Source organism: Cynocephalus volans, chromosome 1, assembly GCF_027409185.1.
Source record: "Cynocephalus volans isolate mCynVol1 chromosome 1, mCynVol1.pri, whole genome shotgun sequence".
In the NCBI taxonomy this organism is placed as follows: domain Eukaryota; kingdom Metazoa; phylum Chordata; class Mammalia; order Dermoptera; family Cynocephalidae; genus Cynocephalus; species Cynocephalus volans.
The window spans coordinates 135,781,181-135,800,451 of NC_084460.1; the positions used below are offsets into that span (position 1 = coordinate 135,781,181).

The 19,271-nt window shown below is 38.9% G+C and overlaps 1 protein-coding gene across 1 annotated transcript in view; it reads left to right on the plus strand.

Annotated features, from left to right (window-relative positions):
* Positions 1–19,271, plus strand: part of MYH15 (myosin heavy chain 15) — a 130,598-nt gene that overhangs the window by 12,686 nt on the left and 98,641 nt on the right. The window contains exons 7-11 of the mRNA XM_063092013.1: positions 577–669; positions 2,952–3,015; positions 3,105–3,200; positions 8,589–8,692; positions 10,046–10,184. Coding sequence (XP_062948083.1) covers positions 577–669; positions 2,952–3,015; positions 3,105–3,200; positions 8,589–8,692; positions 10,046–10,184 — 496 coding nt within the window. The remainder of the gene's footprint in view (positions 1–576; positions 670–2,951; positions 3,016–3,104; positions 3,201–8,588; positions 8,693–10,045; positions 10,185–19,271) is intronic.

Consider the following 19,271-nt stretch of genomic DNA (forward strand, 5'->3'; position numbering starts at 1 on the left):
CCCATCAGCTTGAGTATACATGATTCAAATTCAAGATCAGTACCATTACAGGTCACTGCTTGGTGTGGACCTCTAGGTTACTTCAGAATAGAAGCAAGCAAAAATATAGCTTAATAATGTCAAGAGTCTGCTGTATTATTATCCTAGGATGATAAATTTCCAGGTGTGAGGATTAGACGGGGAGAGAGAGAAATTACCAATGGGGGAACTATATGAAATGAAGTTTGTCTGGAAATAAGCTATGTTTTGTTGTTCTTTTTTTTTTTTTTTTGGTTTATTTTGGTAAATAACTATTTTCATTTCTCACTCAGGCCAATGGTAACCAAAAGAGAAGCATTGCATATAAATGAGCTCCATAAATATTCATAAGGGCATTGTATATTAAGGCAGTCTCTCTCATCCATCTGTTTTTCTGAATTCCCATTCCAAAATAATATTTTATACCAAATTTGGAAGCAGCTTTGGCTACTGGTTATCAAAGCAAGAATGGGGTTTGACTTGTGGGTGGAGGGCTTGCCACATTACAGAATTCTGCTAAAAACTTCATCAGCTGTAACTCTCTTGCATGTATCTCAGAGGACTTTAGAAGATCATATCATGCAAGTGAATCCTATCTTGGAAGCATTTGGAAATGCCAAAACCCTGAGAAATGACAACTCCTCTCGTTTTGTAAGTAACATGATTTAGCATAATATCAGAGTCTTTAATTTTTAAGCAATGGTAAAACTCGTTTCAGCATACAAATATGAAAAAGTTCTAGATCAAAGGTCTTTTATTAAAGTCTATAATATTGTTAGATTTCTCAAAAAATTTGGCAGCTTTATCTCTAAGATAATTAAAACTATATATAAATATATGTCGGAGAAACTTCTATTTGGTCAGTTTCAGGAAGAAAGTAATTATCTTAACAGTTTTAAATTTCTTTCCACTCCCAGTAGGGAAGCTAATGCAACAAATTATACAAATGCTTTATATTTTATTATATTTTACAGATTTGAAATTCTTTCTCTCCCATAGTTCCTGTACCCCTTATAACAAGTCAATTTCATAGGCACTTCTTAATTCACTTACTATAATTATTATTTCCACTTTTGCCTATGGTCTCCTACTCCTGCATATTTTTCACTGGGGATATTTTTGTGTGTGTTTATTGGGAGAAAGTATTTCTTAAGTAGCTTTTGATAACTAGAAGTCCCATGACAGAGGAAGAATTTGGATTTTAAAACCTAGTTTCACAAATCTATTTTATGCCAAGAATGAGTGGCAGGGAGCCACTATGTGATTTACAAAGAAATTTACAGAAGGCTTCCTTTTTGAGTCTCTGGGCATAATTAAATAATGGCCTCAGCTGATTTGGCTGGTTTCCATCCAAAGCCCTAGAGCTGCCCTGTCCACCCCTACATCTGCTTGCAATGTCCATCTGTTCATAGCAGGTGCTAATAGAGGTCCATAGGATGACTTTTAGGTTTGGGATTTGTTAGAATGCAAAGGTATTTTCTGCTGAAATATGAAAGAAAACTGAAAAGAAGCAAGAGAGGGAAAAGGAAGGAAGAAAGGAAGGGGAGAAAAGAAAATTTTTTAAAAGGGAAAGAATAAAAGCGAAGGAAAGAAAGAAAAGAACAGAAGTAGAAAGAAAGATAAAGAAAGGAGGAAATAAAGCAATTAAAAGAGAACAAGAACCAAAAAAAGTTGGAAGGATAGAAAGAAAGAAGTAGAGAACATAAGGATGGATAAATGGAAGGAAGGAATAAAAGAAGAAGGGAGAAGGAAAGAGAAAAAGGAGTCCAAAAAAAGTAAAGAAATTCAGGTGAAATTCTTTTAATTAATTCTCTGTATGTCTGTATATGTGTATTTGTATATGCACACATATGTACCATTATATATGTAGATAGACATTTGTATGCATGTATATATGTGTGTAAATACACATGTGAGTTTATGTATGTGGTTCCCATCATCTCACATTTCTAACTTACTGATACAATCCCCCCCATACTTGGCCACTCTCCTTCCCTCGCCAGGCTGCTGTTGCTCTGATGTCTTCCTGGCACAGGCCAACCTCTGCCAAGCTACCTTCTGCCCTGCTCCAGCATCCTACCCTGCAGGCTTTAGCTGCCACCAGATGGCCTCCACAACTGCATCTGGCATTCTCACATGGGCACTATCCCCTCTGGACAGTTTTTCTGCTCTACTACATTCTTTCTTATGGCTTTTCACTGAGAAGGAAGGAAGGGTGTCCTTCTATTATTTATGCCAATGAGTGTTTTGAAGCTAAATCAGATCACATCCCACCCCTGCTTAAAACCTCCCAATGTCTTCCAAGCACTCATAAAATAAAACCCTACTCTTTCCTGTGTTCTGCATGGTTTACAGGATGTGGTGCTTGTCTACCTCTCAGACTCCATTTTATCCCCCATTTTCTCTTACTTGCTAAGCTCCAGCATAACTGGCTTTTCTTTTGATTTCAAAACATGCCAAATGCTTCTGTGTCAGAGATGTTGCAGTAGACACCCACTAGCATATAAGCTTTATAAGGTTAGGGATCATACCTTTTTTCTCATGTGGTATCTCCAGTGCCTGGCGAGTTTCTTGGATTATAGCAGATGCTCAATAAATGTTTGTTGGCCGAATGAAAGAATACATTGAGCAGATATTCTTCCCATTTTTAGATAAGAACACTGAGACTCAGAAAGATTCCACAATGTGCACAGGAACACACAGGTAACAATGGGCAGATCTGGGACTAGCAGCCAGGACCACTGCTAGTTCTGACTATCATTCTGGCTCCCTCCAGACATTTACTGGTGCCATCTCATTTCAGACCCATGTTGCATTTTTTTTCACTTTTGAGGAAGTTATGTATGTAATCACTTTGACAGTTATGTATACAATGAAGCCATTGCAATTGTTTGCAAAGTTTGAATAGGAGACTGTGTTCTGTGTCTACCTAGGGAAAATATATCAGGATGCACTTTGATGCCAGAGGCACACTGTCATCTGCAGACATGGATATCTGTAAGTAGCCATTGTACTATCTAATTACTTTTCTTCTAAGTTTTGCAAGAACATCTAAGTATGAATCTTTCTCATTTCTCATCATCTAGACTTGCTTGAGAAATCCCGAGTGATTTTCCAGCAGCCTGGAGAGAGGAACTACCACATAGTCTATCAAATTCTGTCTGGAAAAAAAGAACTTCATGGTGAGTGTAAGATTCTCGAGCTGAGGGTCATTTCAAAACAAGAGAGAAAAGTCAGATTTCGCATGCTGAAAAAGTACTGTTTCAGTAAGTCTCTTAACCTCTTTAGACCTCAATTTGTTCATCCTAAAACTTAGGAACCAGTGTTCTCTAATTTTGTATGTATATAATTTCATATGGGTGAAAGAGTAAATGGCAATACTTTTTTTTTTCGATATGGTAGTATAAGGAGGTAGGCAGGATGCCCAGCAGAGTTAAATGAGTATGTGTGTGTGTGAGTGTGTGTGTCTGTGTAAAAATGTTAGATTTTAGGCCTGAAGTAAATTTACAGCCTTAAGTAATTAGAGCCACATGGATAGTATAGACAAGGCCAGAGGAAGGAGACATCACTGTGGTGTGTGGGGTCAATGGGAGTTTTATAAAGAAGGATTTGGATTGGATATAAAGAGCGGGAAGGGATTTAACTGGACAGAATAAAAAGTGAGGGTATTTCCAGCAAGAGGTACAGTGCAGATAATCTCAGGAAAGGGGAAAGGAAGAGCAGGCAACAGAGAGACCAGGTTGCCTGGAGAAAAGGATTTGCATAGAAGAACACTGGAGATTTTGTTCCAAGGGTTTCTGAACTCAGGAAGTTGGGAGGGTGTGTGTGTCTGCATGCTGTGGTGTGGGGAAACAGGAGGTCAACTTTATTGCAGGCATTGTTTAGGGTGATTAAGCTGGTAGGGTGGGCAGGATGACTTGGAGGCAGAAATATTTGAGGGAAGCGATTGCACCAGCCCAGATCTGAGATGCCAAGACAGTTACCTGAGATAGCATCTGTAGGAATGGGGGAAATGGGTATGGATTCATGGAACAATAGACAGGTCTAGGCAGTGACTGGATGTAAGAATGAGGGAGAATGTTGAGTCAAAAATACCCCCAAATTTTGTGATTTGACCAGGATAATGGTAGTGCCATAAACAGAAATAGGAAAGCAAATTGTGGGGTAAGAGAATAAATTTCACGTATTGAACAAATATTTTTTTGTGGGAGTGCTATGTGTGTACCAGCTACTGCTTTTTAAGTGTGGGAGAGAGGGTGGTGACCAGGATACACAGACCCCTGCCCTTAGGAGCTTACATTCTAGAACAGAAGACAGGCAACAAGCAGGTAAGCAAAGAAATGTACAATATTTCAGAGAATGGTAGGTCTATAAAGAATAGTGAAGTAGGGTGAGGGGACAGAGAAAACTGGGGTTTGTAGGGTTGTGGGTGGTTATATTTTAGATTAAATAGGTAATTTCTCTCTGAGAAGGCAATATTTTTGCAGACAGGTGAATGAGTGAGGGAGCAAGTGCGCAAAGATTTCCAGGAATAAAATTCTAGGAGGAGGGAACAGGGAGTATAAAGGCCCTGAGGCAGGAATGAATTTAGTTTTTTATTTTTATTTCTGAATAGCAAAAGGGCCATTGTGAGTGGTGGAGTGAAGAGGGTAACGTAGGGGCAGGTAGGCAGGGGCCAGACCACGCAGCACCTTTCAGGCTATGACAGAGAGAGTTTAAGTTGTATTTTAAACACTATGAGAAGTCATCGGAAGAGGAGAATGACAAGCTGGGGAGAATGACAAGCTGGTTAGATTTCAGAGGTTTTGCATTTGAGGTAAGCCATGGAGGACATCAGTGCTCCCACAGGAGTGGATGTGGGATGGGTTGCAGATCCAGTCTAGCACACTGATGGGAACAATCCCCCAGTCCATTAGGCTTACATTAAGTGTTGTGTCAGTCTGGCAGTGTTTTGACTACTTGGTCTTCAACTCCAAAGTGCCCTCACCAGATGGGGAAAGCTCTGCAAACTAGACAGCTCCTCTTGCCACAGGTATAACTGGTGATACGTTAAGCAGCAGCTATTCTCCTCCTCACTTTGTCTCCTCTTGAACCCGGAACAGGCTTTTTTTGGTCTTTCATTGATTAGCCCTGTCAAATCTAATATTCTTGACATGAATTTCTCCATTGTGCAGGGCTAATGTGAGTGCCAGCAGTGACTACAAGATTTTTTTGGAGTATCTCTGTTTCCTAATAGAACCATCTGAAGCCTTTGGGTTGCTATGGAAAATTCATGCTCATCCTGAATTCATTTATCTTGTTGAATCTTTAGGGGCCACTGATATTGATTATTGTGCCAACACTGACATCTGGTGGTCCAAATTGGATATTGTCAGTCCACTGGTTTTCAGTACCCATTGTCATTTTGGGGAACATTTTTTTTTTTTTTTTGGTCTTTTTCTTGTGTGACCGGTAAGGGGATCACAACCCTTGGCTTGGTGTCGCCCGCACCGCGCTCAGCCAGTGAGTGCACTGGACATCCCTATATAGGATCCGAACCTGCGGCGGGAGCACCGCTGCGCTCCCAGCGCCGCACTCTCCCGAGTGCTCCACGGCAGTCGGCCCTTGGGGAACATTTTAAAAGATGATCTAGAACTCTTTCCATCTGTCAGTTGCCAAAAAAGATCTTCAAAGTGTCCTGAGGATTGATGCGAGAAGGCACATCATAGCAACATGAGGATTATGTCCAAATTTCCTAAAATATGATCATTTGTCCATTCTACAAAAGAATTTAGTATGGAAAATTGCTGCAGGGAGGCTGGCCCCTTAATGAAGAAGCTGAGGAAATGAGGTGGTGTGTCACCCCAAAGCCAGCCCCCATCTAGCCCCTACATGGCCATGAGAGCTCTCTTTCCACTTTTCTCTGTGTTGTCTGACCCTTGTTCCAGGTGTGGCTAAGACTTACTTCTTCGGTCCCTTCAGATCCAGCTCCTTCAAAATCCGTTAGTTCTTAATGCTATCTGTATAGCTTCGTCCTACATATGTTTTCCTTTTTCTCTTCTTTTCTTTTTTTTTTCCTATTTATTTATTGTACCTATTCTTTCTATTCAAATGGTATATAAACTCCAGGAGGAGAGGTTAGTGACCGAGAAGTCCTTGCCTCTTAGAATCCTTGACATTTTGCCTAGTACCCTTAGTACACACTTTATAAAGTGTGTGACAATCATGCAGCAAAGAGACAACCTATGGAATGGGTGAACATATTTTCAAACCATACATCTGATAAAGGATTAATATCTAAAATATATAAGGAACTCAAATAACTCAATAGCAAGAAAACAAATAACCTGATTTTTAAAAATGGGCAAAGGACCTGAAAAGGCATTTCTCTAAATAAGACATACAGGTAACCAACTGGTATGTGAAAACATGCTCAACATCACTAATCAGAGAAATGCAAATCATAACCACAATAAGATATCACCTCACACCTCTTAGAGTGGTTATTATCAAAAAGACAAAAGGGAAGTAAGTGTTGGTTAGGACATGGAGGAAAGAACCATGTTCACTGTTGATGGAAATGTGAATTACTGCAGCCATTATGAAAAACGGTATTTTTTTCATCAAAAATTAAAAATAGAACTACCATATGATCTAACAATTCCACTTCTGGGTGTATTCAAAGGAAATGAAATAAATATCTCGAAGAGACATTTCTACTCCCATGTTCATTGCAGCATTATTCATAATAGCCAAGGAATGAAAACAACCTAACTGTCCAGCAACAGATGAATGGATAAGGAAAATGTATATATACACAATGGAATACCATTTAGCCTTAAAAAACAAGGAAATTCTGTTGTTTGTGACAACATGGATGAACCTGGAGGACATTATGCTAAGTGAAATAAGCCAGGTGCAGAAAGACAAATATGACATGAACTCACTTATATGTGGCATCTAAAAAGTTGAATAAGTTCAAGAATCAACATGGTGATTATAGTTAATATCAACATATTGTATATTTGAAAACTGCTGAGAGTAGATTTTGGATGTTCTCACCACAAAAAGAAGAGGTAAGTATGTGAGGTAATGGATGCGTTAATTAGCTGGATGAAGCCTTCCACAATGTATAAATATATCAAAGCATCATGTTGTATGTACACCATAAACATATACAACTTTTATTGTAAAAAAATCATTTAAAAAGCAAATATTTTAAAATTTGTATGGATTATATTTGTATTAAAAATACATACATTTGCTTTCTGCTTGATTTCCTTTGGCTAGCCCAATTTCTTTTTATTTTTTAAGTTTTATCAAACAGCTTTATTGAAGTACTGAACTAAAAAGAACTACTTGAAGTATACAAATGGAAAATGTTGACATATGTATATATGTGTGAAACCGTCATCACAATCAAGATAATGCATGTATACATTCAAAAGTTCCCTAGGGTTCTTTTATTAATCCCTCTCTTCTGCCCTTCTCACTAATTGAAACCCTCCCCTCCCAATCCCAGTGCCCAGGCAGCCACTAATATGCCTTCTGTCACTTAGATTAGATTGCATATTCTAGAATTTTATAAGGCAGAATTATACAGTATATACTCTCTTTGTCTGGCTTATTTTACTCAGCATAATTATTTTGAGATTCTTCCACATCATAGCATGTATTCATAGTTCGTTCCTTGCTGAGCTGAATAGTAATCCACTGTATGGATATCCAACAGTTTGTGGACCCATTCAATTGCTACTGACACCTGACTTGTTTGCAAATAAAGCTGCTATGAACATTTGTGTAGCCCAGTTTCTTTGTTTCTGAGATTGGGGGTTCAGAATAACACGTCTTCACTTCACTGAGTGATAAACAGAAAAAATAAGACCAGCTCAAAAACACTTCATTGGGAGCAAGTGTAGGCAGTGAAAGGTTAATGTGATTCTGCCAAGACAGTTGATGATATGCTGCTGACAGACTGCCTTGGCTTCAACCTGCATTATGTTTCCTGACTAAGTGAATCATGTCAGGAGTCTCAGACACATCAGCATGCAGTGTTGAACACAGCCGCTGATTTATGGATCCCTTGAAAGACGGACTTTGCCTCCTAATGGCAAGGATGTGATGTGACAGGGTTACACCGCTCATGTTCCCTGGTTGCTGACCCCAGGGACTGGGTGCTGACCCCAGAGACTGGCTGCTTCCTAGCCTTTGAAGCTCAGGTCTGTTCCACTTATAATTTTGCAAAACATTTTTTGTCCTCTGGCCCTCAGTCATGAATCTAGGCCAAATTCCTGTTTTCAAAGTTTTGCCAACACACATTATCTGTTTTTATTTACACCAATTCAAGCTGCTGCAATTGAATCTGCTTTCAGATTTGGCCAGACTGGTCTGCTCTTGGGAGGCATTAACACATGACTGACAAGTTAATAGAGGGCAAAAATTGATTGTAGAGGGTTGGGTCTAGAATATAGATTTTATTTTGGAGTGTTTACAAGTATGGTATAAGCTGTAAGAATAAACTGTGAATATTGGTCAATTATTTTCTAAAGTGGATTTTTTAAGCTGTTTGATGGATGGTTTTCCCACTGTAGACATGCTCCTGGTGTCTGCAAATCCTTCTGACTTTCACTTTTGCTCCTGTGGAGTAGTTGCCGTGGAGAGCTTGGATGATGCTGAAGGACTGCTGGCTACAGAAGTAAGGCTTGTTAGTTGTCAGAGCAAAGTAATGACAATGAGAAATGAAAGGAAGCATCTTAGAGCTTTGTTCTTTTTAAGGGACCCAGAGAAGTGGCCTTGCTTCTCTTGGGGTGGAGGGCTGGATCTGTCCAAAGTTTATTTACTTATTCTAAAAGTGCACATTATCAATATAGTAACTTTGGAACACATGGAAAAGTAGAAAGATATTTCAACTCAATGGCAAATGCCTCTTTTATATGGTGTATATCTCTAGTCTTTATTCTGTTCTTATCTATTTGGGGTTGCTTTTCTATGGTCATTTTGGGGTTTATTGTTTTTTAACAAAAGATTGTAATAATACTATATATGCTATTTGGTATACAGAGTTTGCTTTTTCACCTTAATCTTGCAAGCATTTCAAGAGTCATTACGAATTCTTCATAAACATCTATTTATTTATTTATTTTGATTTATAAAGAAAACAAAATTAATTGCCTACAGTTTCTGAGGCTGGGAAGTCCAAAGTCCATCTGGTGGTGGCGACAGTGAGCCAGGGGTCTCACATTGCAGACGGTGGAAGCAGAGAGAGCAGAGAGATCTTCATAAACATTTAAATGAATACTTGATATTTATCAGGCACTTGTCGTATTTGTTTATTGAGCCATTCTACTATTGTTAGACTCAAGTTTTTTTTGCTCCTTCCCCCACCTGTGTGGGTAAACATTTTTTCTGTATACAAGATTCACTTTATGCTAGATTCCTAGAAGTGTAATTACTAGGTAAGAATTATGAATTTGTTATAGTCTCCTGATATATGTATATTAAATTAATCACTAGAAAGATTGTAGCAATTTGCACCCTCCTGGGGTGTATGAAAATGCACATCTTACCATGTACAGTGGCTTCTTCGATTGCAATTCTAAGGTGACGTGGTTTTTCTTTTCTTAGACACTTCCTTCTGCCACTCTTTGAAATGTGTCTGCTCTGGAATAAAGCCAGGAGAACACATGGGATCACAGAAATAAGCAACAGAGCAGATATGGTACTTTTGCCATCACCATGACCTCATTTCGATAGTTAGTGATCTGTTGCTGGAAGCGAGAGGAGAGGAGCAGAGCACTGAAGCAAAGTTCTAAAACTACTAGAAATGAAAAAAGCCTCGTCCTGTGCCTTCCTAACTCTGTTAAAGGGATGAGCAGGCTGCGGGTGACCAAGCGCCAACAGGGCTGATTTGCATCGCTTTGAACAGAGCTGTCTGTCTCATTCTGGCAGTCCACAGCTCAGTGTGGGGAGGTGTGACACAGCGGGGGTGAGGTGCTTACTGCAGCCATTAGGCAGATGAAGACAGGGCCATCTGCTTCTCTTTCTGCAGCAAGCCATGGACATCTTGGGCTTTCTTCCTGATGAGAAGTATGGATGCTATAAACTCACTGCAGCCATCATGCACTTTGGAAACATGAAATTTAAACAGAAACCCAGAGAAGAGCAAGCGGAAGCAGATGGCACAGAAAGTAAGAATTACTTTAAAGGCACGGCATATACTTCCTTTCAAAACCCTGATCCCAGTTCCATTCCCCTTTTCCTTGCAGTTGACCTCACCTCTTCATTTTTGGAAAGTGTTAAAATTAACTGATACCATCTCCCTCAACTGCTGTTCCTCAAAATTATTCTCTCAACCATCATTCGGATGTAGAATCCTCCTACCTCAGAAAAAGAAGCATTCCTCAGTTACTGACAATGCCAGTGCATTTGCTAAACTTGGGTGAAAGAGGATCAGCTGAGACACAGTCTGCCTTTAGCACATAGACTACTGAGAAAACAGAGAAAGTAGCAAATTACCATAAAATGTATTAAGTGACATAATAGAAGTGTTAAGAAAAACCCTTGAAATTCCAAAGGCAAAGTAACTCCACAAGAGTGAAACCACAAGCCTTGATTTCCTATTGTTTTTTATTCACATTTTAAAAATCTATATCCTTGCCTGCTTACCAAAAAGATTTCAGGCATCTTACAATGAATGATCGGTTTAGAATGATCATCAAAATAGCAAACCACAATTATGAAAGGAAAGAAGCCTAGTTAGTATAATTATTATATTTAATATTAAAATTTCTTGCAACTGAAACAAAAAGAGAAAACTCATTTATTCAAATCTTTCAACAATTTTTTAATTTCATATTTTCAATTGTAAAACTTACATAACATAAAATTGACCATTTCATCCATTTTTAAGTGTACATGCAGTTGCGTGGTATTAAGTACAATCACATTGCGGTGTGACCATCACCATTATCCATCTCCAGAAATTTTATGTCATCCTAAACTGAAACTCTGTGTCCATTAAACAAAAACTCCCCCTTACCCCTCCACTGTTCCACTTTCTGACTTTATGAATTTGACCACTCTAGGTACCTCACATAAGTGGAATCACACAATATTTGTTCTTCTGTGTCTGGTTTATTTTGCTTAGCATAATGTCTTCCAGGTTTATCTGTGTTGTAGCATGTATCAGAATTTCATTCCTTTTTATGGCTGAATAATTTACGTATACCATGTTTTGTTTATCCATTCAACAGTTGGACACTTGAGTTTCTTCTACTTTTAGGCTACTATGAATAATGAGGCTATATATGTTGCCAAACAAATATCTGTTTGAGTCCCTGCTTTCTTTTTCTTTTTTTTTTTTTTCTGGTTTGGATTTTATTGTTTTACTTCTTGATGTTTATGATTTTTTTTTTAAGAAAATGAAATTTTATTAATATTATTATTTACATTCTATGATGTTGTTGTGGAGTGGTTGGGAGGGAGAGAGGGGAAGAGGGAAGGAAATGGGATGGAAGAAGGAGGAAGGAGGAAGGGCCGGATTGAGGCCTGGGGCACCCCCTCATTCCTACAAGGGAAACTGGGGGGCTTCCAGCAGTGGCTTGGTCATTGGTGGGCTGGTTGCAGATGTCAGGGAGTGTGGAATAGCCCTCCCCCTCCACTGTCCCAGCTCGGGAACTTGGGGCCCTTCTTGCTGCTTGGTGGTCCTCTCTGGGCTGATTGCATGTGTCGGGGGGGGCATGGATGAGGCCTGAGGCCCCCAACACCCCAGCTCGGGAGAGCCTGAGGCACTTCCAGCAGTGTCTCGGTGGTCACTGCTGGGCTGGCTGCAGGTGTCAGGGGGTTGTGGCTGAGGCCCAAGGCGTCTCACCGCCCTGGTTCAGGAGAGCCTGGGTTGCTTCCTGCAGCAGCTTGGTGGTCACTGCTGGGCTGGCTGGGCATGTCAGGGGGGCATGGCTGAGGCCCTCATCCCCCACCCTTATGATTGGTTTTGGGTGTCAGGGGGCATTGCTGAGGCCCCTGGTCCTTCCCTCTTTCTGGCTTGGTATCCCAGGAGACTTCTGGTCATTCTACATGTTATAGATGTTCTTTTTGAAATGAGACCTTTGCTAGTTAATATGAAATTTTGTCTCTAGTTGTGGGTACTTTGTTTTTTCTTTCAGTTCTGGGTTGGATTATTTACTGTTCCCACCATTTAAACTCTGTGCTGGAACCAATTCCTTTGCTTACTTCTAAAATGGGGGAACTTCCTGTGGGGACCAGTACTTGAGCTGTGTGGTTGAGCTAGATTGCTGCTTTGCTGCTGATTCTCTAAGGAAGGCTTTTTGTGCAGTTCAGGTTTTAAAGGTTGACCTCATAGGTACTTCCAGCTCTTGAGAGATCTGAAACTCTGGTCTGGGCCTGAGTCTTTTCATCAAACTGCACCCCATGCAATTCTATATTCCTGACCAGTTTCCTCTGAACAGTCCTTTGCTGATAGGGGTGCAGATCAGCTGTCCTTGCTGTGCCACAGTGTTCTCCAGGTGGGTCCGTCTCCCCCACCACCCATACTGCAAACATGGGACAGGCCATGTGTCAGTCCATTGTGATGACTCACCAGTCTCTGAGTGGCTCCTTTTCTTCAGTTGTTGTGGCTCCTTGCTCCTATGTGAGTCCACAGGAACCCTGTTAGTGGTCTTTCCCTGTTAGAGGGACTGGGGGTCATCAAGGCCCTCTTCTCCCCTGATGCCTCCAGGCAACTCCATCCGAAGGTCACAGCTGTGGCTTTTGCTGGCTCCTGCTCTGTGAGCTCAGCAGCTCCAGCCCGGTCATGGCCGGGGCTCAAAATAGTCAGAGTGTTTTTTTCTTTCTCTCATCATGGCTTCTCCTGCCTTCATGTACTCCATAGGTCTCTCCTCCTCTTCCCCTGAGCTCTAGCAGCCCCAGTTTGGCTGTTTTTGCTTTTTCATAGTTGTAAATTGGTTGATTTGTGGGAGAGAGTGACACGGGGGACATATATTCCACCATCTTGACCAGAAGTTGTCCCTGCTTTCAATTCTTGTGTGTATATACCCAAAAGTGGAATTGCTGGATTAAATGATAATTCTATGTTATACTTTTGAGGAACCACCATATTGTTTTCCACAGTGGCTGTACCATTTTACATCCTCACCAGCAAGGCACAAAGTTTCCAATTTCTTCAAATTGTGCCCACACTTGTTTTCTTTGTTTTTTGTTTTTGTTTTTTATAATAGCCATCTTCATGGGTATACAGTGGTATCTCATTGTGGTTTTGATTTGCATTTCCTTAATGATTACAGATGTTGAGCATCTTTTCATGTGCTTATTGGCCATTCATATACCTTCTTTTGAGAAATGTCTATTCAAGTTTTTTTGCCCATTTTTTAATTGAGCTTTTTATTTTTCATTGTTCAACAAATAATTTTTGAGGCCCGTCTGCACCAGGGACTTATTCTTGGTGCTGGGGATACATCTCTGAATGACATTGTACCTATCCTGACTGTCTAGTGTGAGAAGATAGAGAATAAATACATAAGCAGACAAATATGCATTCAGTCATAATGAAAAAAAAAAAAAAGAGTAAGACAATAAAGAGTAATAGGAAGCAGAGTTGTTGTAGATAAGGAGGCCAGAAGATCCCCTAAGAGAAGAGGGCACTTGAGCACAGAGTGAATGAAGTGAGGGAATGTGATGTGAAGATCGTGTAAACATCTCATATATCAACATATTAACATATGCTTTTACAGCATCTTATTTTGTTGTTTTTGTTGTTATTTTCTTTTTTCTTTTCTTTTTTTTTTGCTTTTTCTATGCTTTTAAAGAAAGCTTTTTTTTTAAGAACTATTTTTACTACAAAAGCAAGGCATACTCATTAATAAATTTTAAAAAACACAGATGAACAAATGAAGGACGTACTCCCATCCAATCTCCCTGATGGCTCCTTCTCAGGTTCTTTCCCAAAGTTTCCTCATCTTCCCTGCTTCTACCTGCTGTAGGGTTGAGTGGCTCAACCCTTGAATCTTTTCTCTTCTCATTCTATACTCATTTCTTATATGACCATTTCAAACTCAACATATATAGAACCAAACTCTTCATCCCACCCTGCCCCTGCTGCCAATTCTTCATTTGTCTTCTTAATCAATGTCAACTGGATTCTCCATTGCCCTGACCTGAACTCCTGCCTTTCTTGTTGTTTCTACCTTTGAAATATATCCAAAAGCTCACAACGGCTCACCACGAGCATGTCCAGTGCAACGACCTAGACCTAGCCAGCATTTCTTGCTAGATTATTGCAATAGCCTCCTCACTGGTCTTCCTGCCTGCACCCTTGCCCATGATAGATAGTTCTGCACATAGAAGCCAGTGTCAATCCTTTCAAAGTTAAGTCAGTCTGTGCCCCTCCTCTGCTCAACAGTGGTTCCCATCTTATTCCAAATAAACCCCAAGTTCTTATCATAGCCTCCTTGTTCTCTATTATATCTCTCTAAATTCCTCTCTAATCTAATTTCCTACCATTTCCTCTTCTCTCACTCTCCTCCACTCAGCTCCCCTGGCTTCTTGGCTTTTTTTTAGAGCATGTGACCACTCCCATTGCAGGACTTCAACACTAACTCCTCTTTCTGCCTGGAACTCTTTTCCTAGGTATCCTTATGGCTTATTTCTCACTTTATTAAGTGACTTCTTAGATGTTACCTTATCAGAAAAGACTTCTCAGGCCACCCATATCCCCATCCCATCACTGTCCCCTTCCCCTGAATATTCAGGACCTAATTTGGTATGTTCACTGCTATATTTCCATGTTTTAAAATGTGCCTGGCACATAGTAGTGGATAATTATTTGTCAAGTGAATTCTACCTACTCAGAGATAATCACTGTTAATGCCATGGACATCTTTCATGTCTTTTTCTAGTTGAATATGCTCATGTAATTTTTTTTTAATAAAAATAGATCAAACTATTCATGTTGTTTTATACCAGACTTTTTTCACTAAATTATATGTGAACATTATTCATATTTTCTGCAATATCCTTTTAGATGGTTACAAAATATTCCAATGCATGGATGTACCATGATTAATTTAAATATCTTATTAAATATTTAATTTCTTTCCATATTTTTGTATTAAGAAGAAAGTTTTGGTTGACATTGTATATATAATGTCAACACACACAATTTTCTTAGAATTAACTCCTAGAAGTAAATTTCTGTCTCAAATTTCCGTATGTTTTACCATTTACATTCCCATCAGCATCTTGAGAGTGACTTTCTGTCTTCACCAGTATTGGCAGTTATATTTCTATTGCCAATTAGTTGAGTTTTATTTTACATTTAAGTATTTTTTGTATGTTATCTATTTGTATTGTTGCTTTTTAAAATTTTTGTTTCTATCCTTAGCTCATTTTTAAAATTGAGGCACTGGATTTGTCTTATTGATTTCTAAGGGCTTTTCCTATATTAAATTTTGGTGATTTTTCCCCAGTTAACCATTTAGGAAGGAATTGAAGGAGCTGGGCAGATGGAGAAGAGGGTGGACGGGAGAAGGGCACCCAAAGCTAAAGGGGCATCCTAACCATTATTTCTTTCTTGACTTCCAAGCCCACCTTTCTAACTTTCTAGCATATTCTCTGGTATCCTAAACTCTGCATGGCTAAAACTCTGTCTCATGTTCCCCCCCAAGTACTGTCTTCCTACTGACTTTCTACTCATGTTCATGATACTGCTCTTTACTTCTCAGACTGGAAACCTCCTAGTCATGTTTCTCAGTCTCACTTTCCCCCCTTTTCAATACTAGTTTATACCATCAGCTCTCACACTTTCACATCCTGCAACGGGTTCAATCTCTCTGTCCTTTTAAACTCTTCCTGTTCTGGTCTGTCTTACATACTTCCAAAATTAATCATTCAGAAGAATGACTCTGAGTATGTCATTTCTCTGCCCAAAGCTCCTTCAGTGTTTTCCCATTATTTAACTAATACCTTATAGTGGTGTTAGATATCTTCTGCAACCAGAAATAGCCCACTTCTTTCAGTTTACCGATGACTTCCTGACTTGATGGTCCAATCTGTCTGGTTGTAACCTCTTCTTTGACCATGCCTTGCACTCTCCCACCTCTGTGGCTTTAAGTTATGCTGTTCTCTGTCTCAGAGATTCTTGTTCTCCCATATTTGCTTGTCAAAACCTGTCTTATACTTCAAGACTTATATCAAAAAAAAAAAGTTTTTTTCAAATCCTTCTGTAGTCATGCAGTCCAGAAGGACTCTGTCCCTATTTCAAACTTTGGTGATAATTGATTTCTGTGTCTCTTATACAGTTGTTTTACTGGCATGCTATTTTCACCTGTGTTTTATTTTCTCTCATGAATTGTAATCGCTTGATGCCAGGGATTTTTATCTTGTTTACTTTCTTACTAAAGCATCTAGCACCAGGCTTTGCACATAGCAAGTGCTCAGTAAACTTTTTTCAATAAATTAACAAAATATGAACAGTTCAGAAATTGTATTATAACCCTCCATAAAAGACATAATTTAATGTCATTATCATAACCTGTCTTTCAGATTAGCCAGATTGTAGATTGACAAAATTGGATTTTGTTCCTTTTTTATTGTTTTTAAATAAACCTGGTTGTTTACAGATGGGACTGAATGGGATAGAAAGGTAGAATTTGAAAAGATTGCCTTTTGGAATTCTGTACCTCCTTACCTGTTTTCAGGTTCTCTCCATTTTCTTGGCTTCAAAATGCACACACCAAACCTGACTACTCTTCTCTACATAGTAGTTTGCAAACTTGGCTGCACACTGCAATCACTTGCAGAACAGTTAAATTCCTGAAGCTTAGACCTCACCCAGACCAAGGAAAACAGATATCTGGGGGTGAGATGCAGGCCTCAGTATTTGTTTTTACAACTTGCCAGGTGGCCCCAATGTGCAGCCAAGGTTGGGGACCACTGTAATAAGGACTTTGTTCTCAAACTTTTTGTGTATCACAACCACCTGGGTAAAATGATAAAACTAGAGAGGACCATACCCTAATCTAGACCTTTGGTCCTTTATTAGTGAGCCTAACCTTTGGTTCCTTATTAGCTTTCCAGGCTATTCAGAGACACAGCAATGTTTGAGAACTACTGATCTAGCTAAATTTTACCTCTCCTGGGTAAGATCATGCAGCATAATCAAAATCCAGGGGTTCATTTGCAAGGTTCTGGGGGAATTGGTGCTTATTGGTGGGAATTTCATAAGGCCTCTTTGGGAACACAATGAAACTGTGTTTACAGACATTGCTATGTTTACAGTAGTATTTCCTTAATGTCATGTGGACATTTATACATAAATTTACACTGTTTTCATCTTGGTTGTAAAACTGAAAATGTTTAGTGCAAATGAAGTAATTTATTTTTTGGAACATGTTGACCTCTATTGTTTTCTGTCCAAAAAAAAAAAAAAAGGTGGGGAACATATATGATGTATAGCTTACACCTCCACAATAAATCCAAAGCATGTCAGCCCTGTCTGTAGATACTCACCTATCGCTAAAGAAATAATTCTGTAACATTGGATGCTATTTCTATTAAAGCTTAAGGTGGGATACTGTACAGAGAAGTTGGGTTTCCTTTGTTCTTGGATAAGAATAGACTCAAAGGACTGTTCTTAACTGAAAAAGGAATATATGAAAGTGCTTGCTGTGGGAAAGTATTATTACCTGTATTATCCATCTGAATGCTACCAAAGCTTAGAACACCAAACTTTTGTCTTTTTTTTACAGACACTGTGGAATTCTTCATTTTTTACATTACCAGTTTCTACTTGTCTCTACTCAGATTGACCAGACAAGTTTCGTTTCTTCCTTTTTAAAAAATATTTTCACATTGGATTAGATGCTATCTTAAGTCTCTTCCAGTTCAAAGTGTCTATGATTCTGACCCACTGGATTCTCACCTTAAAATACTCAAGCTTTTGTCTCCAAACGTGGCACTCTTAGCAGGGATATCTCAGCACAGGATGTGCTTGTCTGCTCTACTTTTGATTTTCCATTTATTTTTCCAAACAGGCTTTGTGTTTTGAAAGGTTTTATAGAAATTGAGTACCTAGGCCAGTATTACTGCAAAAAAACTAACATAAAGTAGGTTCATAGCTTGTAGAATTGTATGTTCAATATATATTGATTTTAGTTAATAAACAAATTAAACATTTCAAGCCTTTTAAGTTTCTGTGAAAATTTTAAAGGCCTGCAAAAATGTAACTGATAGCACTAATACAAATGGCATATAGTTCTCTAGTTCTGGTTTCTTTCTTTCTTTTTTACTTTATTTTCTATTTGTGATTATTGCTCAGGAAATTTTGTAATTTTTTTTTGTTGTTTAGTGAAGTAAAGACAGACTGCATTACCTTCCATTGTAAGACATTATTCTACAGAATGACTGTGCCTATACTAGCTTATCTCAGGATTCATTTAAAATGAAAGACATAGCAGAGAGGTTTGAGATGAGTGGAATATTTATTTTGTTCAGTAGCTGAAATAATCTATGATTTGAAATATGCTTACAACTTTTTGCCTGTGGCATTCTTCTGTTTTATTGTCATTTTTTAGCACCTGGTGTGATACATGCCTATTTACATTTCCTTCTGACAACACTTATTCTTCTCTGCTTCTTTCCTTGGAAAATGGAAGTTTTGTTTTATAAAACTACAATTTTGTGGGGTGTAAATATTCTTGTTGGACAGTAGAGGGCACTATGGAGTAAACAGAGACTTCACAGGAAAAGGAAGGGGTTTTGATACGTACTGGGGAACTGTCCTGGCTTCTGTTGATTGGTGGTGGTTTTCAGTTATCAAATTAAACGGCCCAACTTCCTGTTTCATTGAAAGAATCTACGGTATATACGTAAGTGGGGAAAACAAGCAAATAACAAAGATGGGATTTTCCATGTCCCTCAGACAAATAGTTCTTTTTAGAAGAGGACCAGCATCAAGAAATAGATTTCTTTTTAAAGTGAAATGTAATTCACATTCTGTAAAATTCACCCTCCTAAAGTGTTGAGCAACCATTACCATTATCTAATTCCAGAACATTTCATCTCCTCCAAAAGAAACCCTGTACTCGCTAATAGTTACTCCCCACACCCTCCTCTTTCCAGCTTCTGAAAATCACAAAACTACTTTCTGCCTTTATGCATTTGCGTATTCTAAAGAGCGAATAATATAAGTGGAATCCTACAATATGTGGCCTTTTCCATCTGGCTCCTTTTACTTAGCATAATGTTTTCAAGTTACAGTCGTG